The 17,463-nt window shown below is 37.2% G+C and overlaps 1 protein-coding gene across 2 annotated transcripts; it reads right to left on the bottom strand.

Annotated features, from left to right (window-relative positions):
- Positions 1 to 1,661: 1,661 nt before the first annotated feature.
- LOC110042897 (uncharacterized) lies at positions 1,662 to 13,447 on the bottom strand. 2 transcript variants are annotated; one of them, XM_020748281.2, is made up of 8 exons: positions 13,306 to 13,447; positions 10,594 to 11,164; positions 8,821 to 9,266; positions 7,381 to 7,640; positions 6,649 to 6,911; positions 5,177 to 5,318; positions 3,892 to 4,015; positions 1,662 to 3,322 (listed from the first exon to the last, which is right to left on the bottom strand). In XM_020748281.2, exons 2-8 carry the CDS (start codon positions 11,122 to 11,124, stop codon positions 3,217 to 3,219), a joined length of 1,872 nt encoding a protein of 623 aa, XP_020603940.2. In that variant the 5' UTR covers positions 11,125 to 11,164; positions 13,306 to 13,447; the 3' UTR covers positions 1,662 to 3,216. The 2 variants fall into 2 exon arrangements, with proteins under 2 accessions (XP_020603940.2, XP_020603941.2); XM_020748282.2 differs by having other exon boundaries at positions 7,381 to 7,628.
- Positions 13,448 to 17,463: the final 4,016 nt, after the last annotated feature.

Here is a 17,463-nt window from a genome sequence, read left to right as displayed (position 1 = left end):
CATCCATGTTATGATCAATTGACACCTGTCAAAACAAGGTATCCGCTGACCAGTATCACGTGACCATATCGCGGGCTCAAGTTTACAGCTTATCGAGGTCGCGTGTTTTTTTGAAGTTGACCGCTGACCAAGTACTGGTTTTCGATTGGATTGCAGGCTCATCTCAGGTTAACTTGTTGAAAACAGGGCAGGATTGTTCGGAAGCCGGTTAACGCTAACCAAGGATTAAAAGTTAACCGAATTATAACTTTTTTTTCTATACAAATGTTTTTTGGCTGCTTTGTTTTGTGTATACAGTGATTATTAAAGCTCAAAACAGAAGGCCAAACAATATACAGAGAACCGCGCCGCAAAGCTACAGAACTGAAATCAAAATTCTACCTTTCTCCTGGGTTATTTGACTCTGAACAACGTGGCCCAGGAGCTACGCTTTTAGGCTGGCCTAAATCTATATATTATGGTTGATATTAATGGGAACCCTTGAATACCTTTGTTAGCAGTTTTAAGTTTATTTCTTATTTTGATAAGGATGTTGTATCAGTGTTGCAGTTCATGTAATATATCAAACAAGAAAGAAAGTGTTTGACCACATTTCCAAACACCGAGAAGAGAGTTGAAAATATGACACGTTGCGGAGTATGTTTTTGAGGTGTTTGGAAATGTGATCGAACACTGTCTTGAGTGTTTGATATATCTTATCAATCGAAACTAAAACTAAGGAGAAAACAGAGAGTTAAAATCATAAAAATCTAATGCTAATTAATATCAGATATCCAAACACCGTCACGGTCGTGATTTCTTTTCTTTAAACTTGATGGATTATTAATGAGTTTGAGAATTTGATTTCAACTTTAATATGTGATTCATTTAATTCTAACTAGAAGAAAACAGAGCATATTATAACATAGGGTGCACGCTAGTCCTACCTAATTCCCATTGAGCCATCGTGAACAAAATCCCTATATATGCACAGCCATGCGTACGCAAGATGACGTGTGCAGTTTCAGTTTAGCTGCAAAATTTCCGTCAAATTTAATGCAAGTTCCTTTTGTTTAAGTTTTGGCAATGAGAAGATTATTCTGAACAATCCAAACTCTACTTTGAGCTTTTGACTTTTGCCAAGCCGAGATGTTTACTTAAACTTAAATATTTTTGACTTTGTTTGCCTACATTTTCATTATTATTAATTTGAAGAAGCGAATTTTTCATTGTCAATTTTAGAAACCAGGTTAAGTGTTTTTGTTCAACCATTTCTCAAATGATTGTGGCGTGTTAGGATCCTAATGACCTTTGTTTTCCTTCACTGTGCATTCGGAGAACTTTGTAGTCAATCACAAATAAAACATGTAGCACCCAAGTTGTTGTCGCCATGTTATAAAAGAATTCGTTCATGAGCTTAGCTGTGCGTATATCAAATTATGGATGTACTTGGGAAGTTTGGAGTGCATTTAAGAAGCTAGAGTTGCTCTCGGCTATCACCTCGAGCAACTCTTATGCTTCGTGCTCTCCAAACTTCCCGCGTACATCCATAACTTGATATACACTTGCTAAGCATGAACCAATTCTTTCATACAGTTGAAACCAAAAATGAACTACAACATATCCCCAAAATGGCTAAGAATTTGTAGAGAAAAAGGTTAAAAACAACACACCACAGGAAATTCAAAACTTGGAGTTTATTCCATGAGCAAGTTCAGTTTGAATAATTGCAACAATTATGAACAATAAAGAATCTTCAACATTTTTGTTGTATTGATCATTATGAACACTGCTAGCTAGCACAAGTCAAATATTACCTAACACATATGAAGATGTACTGTCAACAAATTATAACATCTTGATTAAATCTGAAATGCATAACAATGGAGCAATCTGATTGGTTGACACACATAAGGTGTTTTTCTACATTTTACCATCAAGCTAAGGTTTTGTTAACAATTTACATGAGATAACTGATCGAGAACTAATAATTTTATTTTAGTTTGTTTAATGGAGTTCTACCTTAAGTTGTAGTGCTATCTTGTTTCTTGATGTAGTTATGAATACAATCCGAATTACCTTGCGCAGATTTTGGTATAAAAATGTTCTTGTTATAGAAAAATTCCATTGGCTCTCTGTACAGTTATTACACAGTGAAAACACACACTTTGAAGGTAGAGAAAATATGTTGGAAACTGTAAACATTTAAGGCAAGCACAGGTTTTGTTATAATGTTATGAAATAATGTTCAGAAACTGTTTAATAAATATCATGAGTTGGTTTGTATAGGAGTATGTTCAGCACTGGGCTTTTGTTCAGCATAAGAAATAATAATAAAAAAATGTTTTCAAGGATGTATTTAATACTAAAGATCATGTATGGATAGTAATATTTTCTGCTGTTGTTTATAATAATGACAAGTTGACCTGTATTTTGCATGGGTTATTCCTACCAGCAAGAATTTAGTATATCATTGAACATGGACATTTCTGACTAGAGTAGAAAACAGTATATATATTAAATTTGAATCTGAAGCGAAGGTTTGCTTTTGGGTTTTTCAAATTGATAAATTACTTTTGTCCATTTTGCAAAGCCACCAAATTGTTAATTCTATAAAATCAACTCTTTTAGCCTAATTCAACACTCAAACAAGCTAAATGCATTGAGTCCAGTATTTGAACATAATAAAATTCACTGACCACGCTCTCAACATACTAACATGGCAAGAATCGATGCACCTCCAAAACCTCAACACATTGTATGTACAAATTTGTTAATTAAAGTAAATACAAACATAAAATAATTTTGTATCCCTTACTCACAAATCATGAAATAGTATTTTGCTCTGCAAAAATGTTGCTGCCAAAAACAAAATCTCTGTGGACATTTTAGAATCCACAAATGTAAGTGTTGTATTAAGCAAACGTGTACTGCTATGTCTAAAATCAACTTCGAACACTTCTAATCTGTCATTCCAAGTTTTAACTGAGATTCAGTACTTATATTTATTGAAGATACCTACAAATATTGTTGAGAATTTGGTTTTCCAGTCACTTGGCATTATGTAACTTTTAAAGTGTCCACTTGCAAGCTTAATTATATTTCAAGCATCTTTGGACTTTAATAAGTAACATATTTCCTAAAGGAAGTCACATTTAACAATTTAACCCATTTTCAACCTGAATGTCAAATTACCCGTAGTCTTTCGTACAAAATTATATATTATAAAGTTTGTAATTAAAGCATCTTTGTTTGAGTGTGAATCTCTCTCTTCAACCTTATTAAACATGCAACTGCTTCTGGGGTCGTCAGCTTGTATCCAAAGAGTGATGTGGTTGTTCCACTACAAAGGACAACATAGCAAATAAAATTAATGCAATGTCAAATGTACAATCACTTTTTTATAATTATGGTGAACTTTGTTGACAAGTAGAAACTTTGTTGATTTCTCCTTCCACATCCTGAGTTTTTTATGAATGTATAGTCAACAAGGTGTAGCCGAATTGTAGTATTGCTCATTGAAAAGAACGGTGGTTTGTCTAATTGTTTTAGTAGACACCCTAAAGGAATATGGCACAAAATCTACAATTTTGTGTATTTTTTAGCCTAAAATGAAGAATAATTTTCAGTGTTAAGAGCAGCATGTGCATGATCATTGTCTATCAACAAATAAAAAAATAATGAGAAAGCAAAATCAAATTTGTGGATTTCCAATAAAACACAGCTAGAAATATCATTTTGCTCTGACTACATGTATTACTTTGCTACAGCTCCTAATTACTACAAAAAGATAATTGACAGCCGCATTAAATGGAACACTTGGTCGAGTTGTTAATTTCTGCAATTGCATGATGTTATTGGACACATTAGATCACAATTTAACATAATACATGTACATTGAATCAATCTCACCAGTTGATGTACTCATGTGCCGGTGACCATCGTCTGTCAGAACTGGGGCCACATTCAGAGAAAGACTTCACATTTAGACTTTTCACAAGACTGCTTTTCCGTGTCTGTCTTAGTGCATTGACATCTACAAAGCAACCAAAACTTTAAAACTCATTTTCCCATGTTTTTCTTCTTATTTAATAATTATGCATTTTCTGCGAAACCAAAAGGTTAAGGTGGCTGAACACAGTTTTTGACACCTGTGTTTCATTCACGTTTTCTTTAAAACCCTTGATCCCTCGGTCGCCAAAAATGGCAGCAAGCAAATTAACAACACAAACTTTGGTTTTTTGATGGTTAAGCTGACGTATGTGCCATTGTCATGGCAACATGAATAAATAAACAGGCCTTTAAAATCGGTTTTGTTTATTTTTAGAAAATCTAGTCATTAGATTTTGTTTATAATTTGCATGCAACAAGCTTGTTACAATTCTCACAAGTTGACACCATTTTGCTAATAATTTAACAGAGAGATCTTTAACTATCCCTTGTTGAGGGTTCACTGGAATATCTAGAATTTCCTTTGTTAAAGTTCAATTATTTTCAATACTCCAGTTACTTATTTCCTAAAGTATTTTCGTGCCAAATTTCATGAAATTCTAATGAGTGGTTCTCGAGAAATAGGCGCATTTCTGAGAGTGCAATTTTTCATTCAATCGCAATTTTTTTACTTATTACACACGTGCTGCATTTAACTGGGTTCTATCAGTAACAAAGAAAAAGCTGAGAATTGCTGGGTTCTTTGCATCATTACCTTTTCTAACATATCTTTGTAATAAAAGACTAAAGCAATCAATACACTGCATTCAATTATAGAGAAAAATAGCAGGGATAGTGTAGGTGTCGAGTAAATAAAATGATCGCTCTATTGACAGCATGTTTGTTTTTTTGCAATCCTTGTACGCGCGCTGAATTGCATCAGCAAAAGTGTGCGCGAAAACTGTGTTCGGCCACCTTAAGTTATATTTGGTCAACATTAGATGCCGCCCACCAGAACCCCATTCCCTTATTAATAAACTATTTCATGCAGGAGTTAAATATATTTTCCTCAGAAGTTGTTAGTTATTTAGATGTTAATTAGATGTTAATTACTTGATTGCCCTAACCAACAAATGAACACTAACTACGAGCAAATGAGAGTGATAGCTATAACTGCAAGCAACCCATGCAGAATGACAGCCGAGACTTGGCCAAGGGGGTTTTGGGAGGTGACATCTATACTTGACCATTCTTAGCAGTAACTTACCAGGTTTTCGATTGCATTCTGCATAAATCCGGGCACATCTTAGTGCTGCCGAGGACTTCTGCTCCTCTTCTAAACCTTCAATCACTGCTATTCTGTCAGCGACTTCAACAGCAGAGCAAGCAATGATGTTGTCACCATGAACCTGTTGATCATAGGATCTTTTAAATACAGTCAAACCTCCCATAAGGGACTACCCAAAAAGTCAAGCCTAGTTGGTCGCTTACGGGAGGTGGTCGCTTATGAGAGCTTAGACCATATTGGGTCATAAGTTTTCCTAATTAGGATATGGCAACTGCAAAGACTTACCCTATGTCTTAGATATTTTATTTATGTAAAAAGCCAATTTCAAGAAAAAAATCTGGTACTCTCCATTCAGAAATTACTGGATCTTGTACTATCTAGGAATGTAATAATGATACAATAACTTATCATCTAATTTCTGCTCCATTATCTGTCAAGTGGTCATTTACAGGAGGTTAAAAACAAAAGAAAATTTCGAACTTTTAGCTCTAAAAGTGGTTGTGGTCACTTACAAGAGGTGGTCACTTTCAAGAGGTTCCAAATATAGCGATTTCACTTGGAAACTTTTGGTATTTTGGAAAACTGGTCGCTAATGAGAGTCGGTCGCTTACAAGAGGTGGTCATTACCTTGTGCCTCTGTTTCAAAATGGGTCTTTGTGCAAAACCTTTCATTGAAAAAGTGTTTGATTTGCATGAAAATGAACATGTTAGTGGAAAACATTTCCATATGAATGGTTTCGCACGGAGATTCGTTTTGACACAGAGGCAAAAGGCAACTCCGAAATGGCCTGTTTATTTCAACTTGGCATACATAATGAATTTAATTTACTGACAGAAGTTTTTCTTCCCAAAAAGAGCTGCAGTGTTTACAGCATACTTCTTTAGATGACTGTATTCTAGAAATAGATTGAAAACATCTTCCATGTTTCCATTGACTGTGCAAATTTCCTCATTATGAATCAGGAACATTTAATGGAATCATGTGCTAAACGCATCCGCGGTTGAGTTTCAGTCGATACCCATGATCAACACTTCATTAACATCTTGATTGACACTTGATCCACATCTCGATTGATACTCTGTCAGCACTAGACTGACACCCGATCAACATCTCTATCAACACTCAATAGACAGTTGGTCAATGACAGTTGACAACTAACTCATATGCATCGATCAACACTCAATGGCATGTCTGCGAAACTTAGTCAACTGCAGACTGCACTGACTGTCGACGGAGTGTTAACTGAGCCTTGATGGAGAGGTTGATCAAGTGTTGATCGAGATTTTAATTGAGTGCGATCGAGGGGATGGATTGACACTCGAACGCAGATGTGTGTAGTAGATATGATCCCATTAATGTAATGTAACTGACAGGAAAAGTCCAATTTTACCATGCTTCTGTATGGTTAGACAATGGCACACACAGATGTGCGTAGTAAATGTTTACTTACCACTACAGAGCTCTCAACAAAGTCATCCAGTAACAAATGACCCTCGAGTTTCAGCTTGTCGAATGGCGGAACAAATCCCTTCTTTTCCAACTCGTTCATCACTTCTGTATATCTTGAATCCCATCCATGAGCCTTCGCCAAAATCACCCTGGCTACATCCTTGGCATTACGCAGACGACACTTATTTCCATCGCTGTCCATTACAGCGACACCCTTGTAGATGAAATCTTGGGCGTAGTTACAGTTCATTGCATCTTTCTGTCCTGTTTGAGAAAAACAGATTCAAAGAATACTTGTACATATGCATCTTATATTAATCTTCCAGTGACAGCTTTGATTCACTTTTAGTCTCGATCTTTACACCAGTGACAAATTCACAACAAGGGCCCATCAAGCATGCTCAGCCCTGGCTGGTACTTCTCAAATACACACTCTTAGTCATTATTAATAATAATTAAAGAGTTTGGTTTACCTACAAAATTGATTTCTTCCTCTGCCCCAATGAATAATATGAGTGCATCTTTCAATGAACCAATCAAAATTAGTGAAATAAAGTTATAGACTAAAATTTTTGTGTAATGGCTGTCTGTGTGTTTCTGTGTGAGCAGCTCCTATTGGCTGAACTGACAAACCCTGCCTGTGATCCTCCGCAATTGATTCACTTGTTTGTGCTCTATTTTCTGTAAATATTATTTCAAGGCCAAACAAAGGTGTTACCTGGATTACACTTACCATTTAGAATGGAGGGCCATTCAGCTTTCTTAGCATTCAGTTCCTCCATCAACTTTGTTCTTCTCTCATTCCTCAAGAAGAGCTCTTGAGCTGAACGATGTTCCATGTCATACACGCCTGTCTCCATCGACAACTGTCCGTGCCGAGTGTAATGAACAATGTCGTGGTGAAAGTTGTCCTTAATTGCTTCCATCAACTTTGCTGCATTCTCTTCTAGAACATGTGTGCACTTTGTTGCTGAGGGCAGCCTGGAGAGAGATCTGCATAAATTTATAAAATTACTTTCAATTGGACCTTTGAATTCCTCAGATCGGAACTAAGAGAATTTAACTATATTACGTTAATTTCAATCAGAAGTAGAAAACGTTTTCTAAGAGGAAGCTTGTGGATGCAAGAGAAGTATACTTGACTTGTTTCTAAAATAAAATTGTCCTGAGTAATCTCCCACATCATTCATGTCAAGTGATTCAGTCTTTAAATTTTATATAACTTGAAACAAACACACTCGGACAAGTTTTTCCATTGTGATTTAGAAATTAATCCAATGTAATTGCAAAAGAAACGTAATTTCCAGAGGTCTGGTATGTTTTTCACTAGCCTGCAGAACAGGCGGATTAGTGGGGCAGAGAGCGAAAGGCGCTTCGCGCTTGTGTATCAGACTTTGCGGCCTGCTAATCTGCCTGTTCAGCTGGCTAGTTCTTTACATATTTGTGGACTCTCTTGGCCAGTATGTATTATGAATGTGTGACAATTTACAAGTAGTCTATTAATTTAAAAAGTTATTTAATTATAATTATTTTATTTTGCAAGAGTTCAATCCAGACAAAACTGAATCATTCAATCTTATGGCCTGGATGAGCAGCTAGTCCAGCTTTCATCCATTCAGAGGTTGCTGGTCACTGTTAGCAGCCTTTTTCTGTTAAAAAATCTTATAGAACAAGCATGTTTGGTCTACTTAAACTGTATTAACAGTCAAACCTCTATTAAGCAGCCACATTTTTGGTCATCCCTATAAGTGAGTTTTCTATTGTCCCTGCCCCTTTTAAGCAGCCACAAGAAATGATACGCATAGTTTGCTCTCTTTTGGAAAAGAAGATGGCAGATAAAAGTCCAAAACAGAATTCGACAACAGATAAAAACATTCAAACACAAGTTTATTATAATTGTCTTGACGTGGTTGTTCACCAAGCAATTGACCCAATCTAAAATATATTCAAAGTATGCAAACCCCTATAAGGTGGCCAACCCCTATTAATCGGCCACCTCCCCTTTCTCTGAGCTAGGGATTCAACTGTATGTAACATTGGCCTTGCTCATTTTTTGGTCAATGTTGGAGGACTGGTTCACCTGAACAAAACCCAACCATGGTCTGTTCAATATTTCTACATTTTAGCCTCAAAGTGGGACAGCAATCGATTGCCATGACAATTATATACTAACCGGTAATCATAGCGTGCTCTGCAGCCTTTGCATCGTGATGACCTTGCCTCAATTTCTGCCATCAACAACTTGTGTCGCGTCTCCTGTCGGTTCTTCCACCCAATGAGCCATTTAGCAGCATCCTCTGCAGATTGCTGTGGATGGTACTGATAGCTTGCCGGAGTGCTAACATACGGCATACAACGCGCATCAACAGTTTCTATTTCACTGTATGAGCTATTCAAGGTTTCCAGTGCCCTTAAAACTTCTCTCTCCCTTTGAACCAAGGCGCACTGTTTCTCGGCTTCTCTCATGTTCTTCAGTCGTTGTCTGTGGTTTAGTCTCTCTTGTAGTGCTTCCCTACTGCCATATTTTCTTCTGGCAATAGTTATGAGGTCAGATACTAAGAATTCATAAGAGTCATTGTCTATAGTCCTGAGATCTCTTTCTGTCAGACTGAATTGCTCCTACAAGAGAAGACAGATAGTAGTAAGATTAATTAACTAGCTCCTAAAAGGGAACTGCAAAGTCCATCACAGGTTACTTTGTCCTTGACAGCACTTTTTCGGGATTTTCTTGTGGTTACCAGTTTGCCCAATACACGTCTATGCAAACTCTCACAGTTTATCCTGGAGTCACCTGGAGACAGACATTTGAATCTCCCACACAGATCACCATTAATCTCCCGGACAATACAACGGAAAATGCATAACAAACTAACATTTTCACGTAGCCACATATTTTCATCGATTTGAGTGAGTTTTTTTTAACTGATGCATTTTTGTGGTTGAATTAGCAGAGCACTACTTATAACAACTTTTCGGGGAGTCAAGAAAGTAAATTTGGCAATCTTCCAGATTTCAATTTTTGTACATTACACAGTACATTTATACTACTGCATGGTTGTCACAAAGTTTAGAATGAATTAGGTGACTTTATTGTGGGGAATAAGTAACTGATTTTGTAATCTTTTTTTAAAAAATCAAACGTTCAAGTAGGGCAGTAGAGTAGCTGGCTTAAAAACATCATTAAGTAAATAGTGCACATGATTTTTGGTAGCCAGCAGAGTACGTTAATTTTACTTTGAACAACCCTGACTCCTGGGTGGAGGGGAGCAAACTATCAGGTGTAAAGTAAAATGTCTTGCCCAACAAACAAATTGTACTGCAGTTACCCAAGGCAGTGCCTAAATCTGGACCAAGTCTGGCCAGGGTGCTTGCATCCCATTCTTCACTGCCACCACAGTGCCAGGGAGTTCCAGAAAATTTCAGTACCTCCCCCACAGAAGGGATTTTTTTTTTCTAAGAACCTCCACCCTGCTGGAAATTTCAATTAAGCTTCATACATTTCTTGAAATTTTTTGGTCTTACAGAAACCTCCACCCCCAGGAAATTTCAAACCCTTCTGTGGGGGGAGTATGGATATTTTCTAGAACTGCACAATGATGAAATGGCAAAATGGCTCTATGGGTAAGAGTCAAAGTGGGATATGTGTGTCTGTAAGGTTAACCCTGTCGAGCAGCAATATTTAGGCTAATCCGAGCACCACTTAATTTAGCTAACTGGAGCACTATTAATGCTACTGTAGTGCCATTTTGTTGTTTCACCATTCTGTGTCTTTAACATGCCCATAGTACCACTCACCATTAGGCGTATACAGGGTACCTTTGATTTCTGACTCCTACATGTACCCCCTTCCTTTTCTCTTGTAATTTCAACGATTTGTTAAGTACAAGGGAGTCTCAATACACTTGTGAATAATATTTAACCATAAAAGATTAGATCCTCTACAAACCTTGGCGTGGCATTTGCGTCTGTAAAACAAAGGATGACAACCATCACAGAGAGTCACATCAAAATGGACATCCACCCTGTGGGAGCAGTTACGATAACACACCACACACCTCCACTTAGAGTACAACCAACTCCGCATTGCCATTATTTCCCAATGTTTCTCACCTCTACAAAGTTCAACTGCCTTATCATATGAAAACGTGGATGCTTCACTCAAAGGATTTGCAACACATAATACTGTGGGTTTGTGAGTAAGGCCAAGTCTTGTACACAAAGGTTTCCACATGCGTTTGGCATAAGAGTCTAGAACTCGGCAAGAAGCTCCTAAGGATGACAATGCTGGGGCGTCAAGATAAGAGAACAAAAGGTTTAACATCTCCGGAGGCAGACTACCAAAGTAAGGGCCTATACTTTCAATTCCACTCGCACGTCGTTCTCTGAGAAAGAGTCTTGTCACATAGCGTGGACTACCACTGATAAAATTTCCATGGCAACAGTCCTCTGTCTTTCTTTTCTTTGTTCCTGGAGGCATTTTATCTTCTCGTGATAAAGAAGAAGGCTTTCAGGAGCAACTGAGGAGGTAAAGGGTATGGGTTAAGCACTTTTAATAGTTATTCACTACAGAGCTTTATGAAAGAAAAAATGTACTCAAGTTACTATCCAAACACTTTTTTCAAGCATTTTGTATTAATAATCCTCTTAAAGCTGACCAGAATTTTCTCTCGAATTAATCACTTAATTTACTTAAATATATCAAACCCTGATTTGCAAGACAACAACAGAAGAAGTTATCCAGAAATATTGCAGATATTGTTTAACTTAAAATAAAATTATCTTCCATTAATTGTAGCAATTTTTTTTTTAGCAAATTAGCAGTTCGAATTTGACCCAAGAAAATGTAATTGTGGATTTATAACTTAAACTTCTCCTCAGGGTATTACAATGTCATATGAGATCTCTATGAGCAGGCGAGACTAAGTGGGTGAAAGGAAAGCTATATGATTCCGTGCCACAAATGCCAGAGGGTGCACTTTTTCAAACGTTAACCCACAGGCTCATCAGTGCAAGTGAACACTACCAAATTTGATATAATTTTCATATGCTTGAGATATGAAGAGAGCTCTTGGGCCCACACAAGGTACAAAATTCAAAGATGAAGAGTTATAAGCTATATGTCCCACCACTTTTTCCAGTCGTTACAATGTAGTTCTTTGATACAAGCGCGCTGGAGCAACACTTGGAGTAAAACCTTACGAAAATGTTTGTTTAAAATTCTGAGAGAACGATTTTTTTATTCATATGGTAATGTGGTCAACTCCTACAAGGCTTGGCCAATTTAGAAGCGATATTTTAAAATTCATGGTTTATTTTTATTGTTTGAACCCTGCAGAATAAAAATTTGTTGTGATCCCTCGAGAAATTCAATACGCACGAAAGATTCAAGAGGTCTTCGAGCGACATCTTCGTTTCGAATTACTTGACTTGAATAGCGATGTGATCTCCACAGAAATACTACCTTCTTTTTTCATCTTAAACTTACGTAAAATGTTCATAAAAAGAATCAGAGTTATACAATTTACCCCCAAAAGCCGCCTGCAAGAACCACACAATATTTTCTAACATCAAAATGCACTGCAAGATTTGCTTCGATCCCTGCTTCTTATAGCCGTCTGAACTGTTATTATAAAGCGCCTTAGTAGAAGGTACTGTATATATGTAAGTCAACTGGAATTGTAGAAGCTTTCGAGGGTGATTTTTCCTGAATTTTCAATGCCTTGTATTTTACATGTAAGATTAAAAATTGATACCAAATTTGCAATGACATGTGGCATTTCAGAATTATGCATGAAGACATCAGTTAGAACTTTTGCTCGGCGTTAGCCTAAAATTCCATGGCACATTTAATCAAAAACTTGCAGAGCAAAATGTTTATGATCGTACCATCCAAATACCCTAAGAAAAAGGATCAAGTAATTACAAATGTGCAGTTATTCCTTCAACAACTCAGTTCTTCTCACCTCAACGCCTCAAAGATTTCCTTACAATAACAATAAACGTTCGGTGAATTCTGTGAGCCAAGCGCAATTCCGCGTAGCGTTTTTTTGTTGCATTTAATGTATTTGCTGCTGTTACAACCTTAACGAGAGGTTTTTTCCAATAATTCCGCCAGGAAAGCTTTAAAAATCGAGCAAACTGGCTCTTAATGTGCCATCTTTGTTGTAAGAAGTTGTGAATATGTATTAGATCGCCCACAAAGAACTTAAACCATATCGAAGAATTATTTGAATTTTTCTTCGATTATCGAGTAGAATAAATTCTCGGTCGGGAAATGTGAAGCTTGATTACCGAGAGAGCTAAGGCCACCAAAATAGCGATCAGATAAGCTGCCTTCGAACACAAAATTCCTTGCTATAGTGCAAAGCGATAAACTATGGAAAAGCTTCGAAGAAAACACGTTCCCGTGTTTATGATATTCCATGCGGTTTATTCACGCGATCAGAAGCGAATCAGAATGAGAAGAGTCCAAGCTACAGACACTAAAATCCCTTTCCTTAAAGATCACATTTTCGTTAGAATTATTTTCGTAGAGAAACGAGCTGCCTCAGCTCTTGAATACAACCCGTATCTACGGTTTGTGTTACCATCTTCCAAGTTAACCAGTTCGATGCCCTAAGCGTGCTAAATCGACTGATTAGCAGTTTAAAAGACTCACCTTTGCGTTCAGTTGATCGTTGAGGGCAAGAGACGGCCTTAAGCTGCTTTCCTGTGGCAAGAAAATCGACAAAAGAGCGCTCTAAGTTCAGAGACCTCTGTTAGCAGGAAAAATACGCTGTCACTAAAAACCCTGACTTTCATCAACCGCGAATATTTAAATACCCCTTACGTCTCATGTGTCCTATTAACAAACAACCAATCACAGCGTGGAAAATTTATATCGGGACCAATGAGAACGTGAGAAATATATTTGAAACAGAGGTGCTAACATGTATGCTCACGTGCACGGAACAAAAGAACTCGCTGAGAAATTCGCGAATACAAAGGAACCGATGATCTCACATAGTAAACTCGATTGTATTAGCATTAGCATAACCTATTAGTGCATGTAAATCAGTTCAAGTACACTGGAATTAAATTCAGGTCCTTTGTTGTTCATATTAAGTCCACACTGTCATTTTTCACGCTCGGTGAACAAGACCATTGTTTCTAACTTGCTTGTGTTGATGGTGGACCAATCGCTTGCGGTTTCATTGCCGCTGTGCCGCAAAAATGAACAGACCTTCGAACAGATTAACAAACGGAATATTTAGTTTCAAAATTAACATTTCTATGTGAAACAACGTGACTGAAGACAAGTTAAACTCCTTGTCTCGGAAGCCATTTGTGAACGGGCGAGCGAATAACCTGAAACAGAAATAACAAAAACCAACTACCCGGAGGGCCGATAAGCGAAATCAAGATACTAGCTGTGCTTTACGATACTTTAGAAAATTATCTCTTTGTTCTTTATTCTCTCACCTTTTTCACCCAAATAACAAAATCCAATTGCATTTAGTCCTTTCCAAAGGAATTTCAGAACACAGTGTTTCATCGATCTTTCTTTTCAAGTTTTATTCCGCGGGTTTTTGTTTAGATACTGTTTTCCCCTCTGTTTGTTCTCCAAATATTGTTGAACAATATCCTTTTTGGAATTTGTAGTCTCAAAGGCAAGTTTCCGAAACGAATTGTTGAGTTTACATCGCCAAGACATTTTTGATCAAAAGTCCTCTTTTTTTTCCTCAAAAAGGCTGGTACGACGTTCACTTCATAAAACCCATAAACGTCATAAAAGGTAAAACTGACGGTGGGTTGTTTTAGAAAGTTAAATTTCCCTTAACTATATGACAAGTTTAATCAACGGAAACGCTTCATCTTTGATGTTATTTTTCTCTCAGCAAACCGTCTTAGAATGCTTTATAAAACTAACTCGGAAACTGTTTTCAAGTGCTTTCATTTCCGCAAGACCGCCAACATGCACACATGAATCAGTTGGGTTGTAAACGAAAATTTACAATAATCTCCTGACTGACTTGAGGAACGTTTAATACAAAAGCGTTTATCTGTTTTCCTTTTGTCGATCACAAAATCAGCTAAAACTGGTTGACCTCACTGCTCCCAATTACAATTTGCCAGAAGACTCTCAATACACCGTATAAATTTCCACAGAAACAAAGTCACTACGAGTGGATTCGTGCGTGATGTTTGTAGTTTCCCTTATGTACCGCCCTCAGAAGATTTTCACGTCTATTGTAATTGATCGAACTTTTTCAATTATGACAACTTTGATTTTCAGCGGGCGGAATCAGTGATTTTTTTAGCCGAGTTGTTCGACGTTTTATTTTCTAATGCCGCCTAACCGACGAGTTTGGAAGTAATTCAATGTGTACCACATCTTAAACATTATTTTCAGGAAGAATGCGGCTATGGTTTATCAAGCTCTCCCATGCATTTTCGCTATCAAACAGAAAACTTTCGATCAACACAGGAATGTAATTATTATAATTGATGTAATGACGTAATGTATTAAAATGCTCTGATAATTAACAAAACTAATATATTCCGGTCAGGTTTTTATCTTTTTTCAATTCATTTGTAGCAAAATTCTGAAACTTAATATCTTCTTTTAAAATTTCCCGTTCAAATTGAAGGCGGGTAAATTACGTGACAAAAACTCAAGGAGGACAAAAGATGACATCACTCCTGAGAAATTTGAATGCCGTCGGTGATTGATGCCCATTTACCACAAAAAAAGGACTTTACATTTTTCTCTGCATTTTTCCTGGAAAGGATGCTCTAATTAGTACAGTAACAGCTTATCATTCGGGAAGATTGTGGTTCGACATTTTGAAAGTGACCTGAATTCTAACTGTTCTCATTTTCAAATGAGAACAGTTAGCTTAGCTCTTTTAAGTTTCAACATGGGTAGTAGAAGACTCCAGTCTCTTGACTATCCATGGTTTCAAGTACTTCTCAGTATCTTGTAGATTAATCTAATAGTAAATGTCAAATCAACTTAAGCTAAACTTGTGTTTACAACCTTGGTCAGTGCCTGAAAGGCCTTGCATATGGGGGGAATTTACGCAAAGAAAAAACCAAAGAAACAAACAAATGGCTGTAAAAACCCCAACTCAGCAGTCGCTTATGTCAGTGATATACAAGGCGGACGAGCTAAGCTCACAACAAATACAACTTTTAGCAGGACAAAAGACTTAACGAGCCTTAACACTCAGCCAAGCTGACTCCAAGTTTAAGCTAACACAAGCTGGGGCGTTTGAAGCTTCAGTGCTTACCTGAATCTTTAGTTAATGTCCAAGAGGGTAAGAAATGTCGTTTTACTTGGCTTTTATATCGGCCCTTATGAAACCCGTGTCTCGGCCAGTACCTCGTGTGTGAAGGCAGTAGTAGGCGAAGTCACGGTTTCGCGCGTCAAAAGTTGTCAAAAAAATGACATAATTTTACCATGAGACTTTCTGATTGGCTTACTACTGTCGCAAAAGATATTCTTCTACAGGAGCAAACGGCCGGCACCATATTTGGTGGCATTATAATCTGGGATTTTTTATCCGATTATTGATACAATTTGAACTTGACATTTTTTGCTGTGTACGTAACGCAGGCTCGAGCAAAGAGAAGTTACATTTTGATATTCGAAATAAACGGTTCACCCCTTAATTTTTCACGTGGTGTTTCCTAAAACAACTAGAAAATATTTTCTGCGTTTCTTTCGAGTTATAGGAACATTCGCGAAAGTGTGTGAGAATCGGAAAAAGCTGTTCAAATGAAACACTCGCCTGTCGGATCGTGTCCCTACAGCATTTCTCGTTCTCCCAAACTTCCACTCATGTCGCTACAACTCGAAAGATATTTTCTATTTCTTTTAGAAAACACCCCGAGAAAAAGAAAGCAAATTATTCTACTTTCAAGATGATTAGCTTCCGGCTCTCTGAAACGGCTCTCAGAGCCACAATCTCTCTCCCAAATCTCCTCGCCTTTTTTCCACTCTGCGTACGGCTTCCCGACTAGAAATTCACTACTTCTCAAACTCATTAATAATTGATCAAGTTAAAACAAAGAAAATCACAACCGTAAAGGACACTCGACACAGTTTCATCGGCTATCCAAACACCTCGAATTTCGCCTAAAAATACTCCGCTGCGCGTCGTATTTTCAACTCTCTTCTCGTTGTTTGGATATCCCGATGAAACTTTCTTTCGTGTTTGATATATTACATGATAAATGGCGTAAACTCTAGGTGCAAAGTTCACCGCCAAAACAAACGCTTGCGCGCCAAATCCAGCTACATTGAATTAAACAAAAAATATCTTTGGCTGACTGACACATTGTACTCGACCTGTAGTTTTGTCCAATCTGGCATTTCGCATTGTTTTTTTCACTTAATTATTTCCAGATTAGGCAGCATCTAATCCAGTTGCCTAGCTGGCATGTGTATCCGCGTGTTTCATTTGAACTTCAAACTGCATGGATTCTCGATCATCGCAGCGGCGTTTTGATTTAGCAACAAATTAGTTTTGCTTTTTTGGATTCAATTTTAATATTTTCTTAATTTTACTAAATCTAAGGTGAATACATTTTACTTTATATTTTTGTCTCCCCAATTAGTAGAGCACTTGTGCTCAGCTATTAAGACTGAGACTTAAATAAAGTTGTCATTCATTCATTCATTCATTCATTCATTCATTCATTCATTCATTCATTCATTCAAGGGTTTGCATTAAATTTTTAGAACTGGATTGATTTAGGTCTCTGTTCAAGTTGTATATTGACAAACGCCGGCATTGCATAACTACTCCACACCCCACCCCCCCCCCCAAAA

This window comes from Orbicella faveolata, unplaced genomic scaffold (genome assembly GCF_042242905.1).
Source record: "Orbicella faveolata isolate gen_17 unplaced genomic scaffold, um_ofav_v1 contig_48, whole genome shotgun sequence".
Lineage (NCBI taxonomy): Eukaryota > Metazoa > Cnidaria > Anthozoa > Scleractinia > Merulinidae > Orbicella > Orbicella faveolata.
Note: the sequence above shows the minus strand (reverse complement) of the source record. Positions and strands in the feature narration are given on the sequence as shown.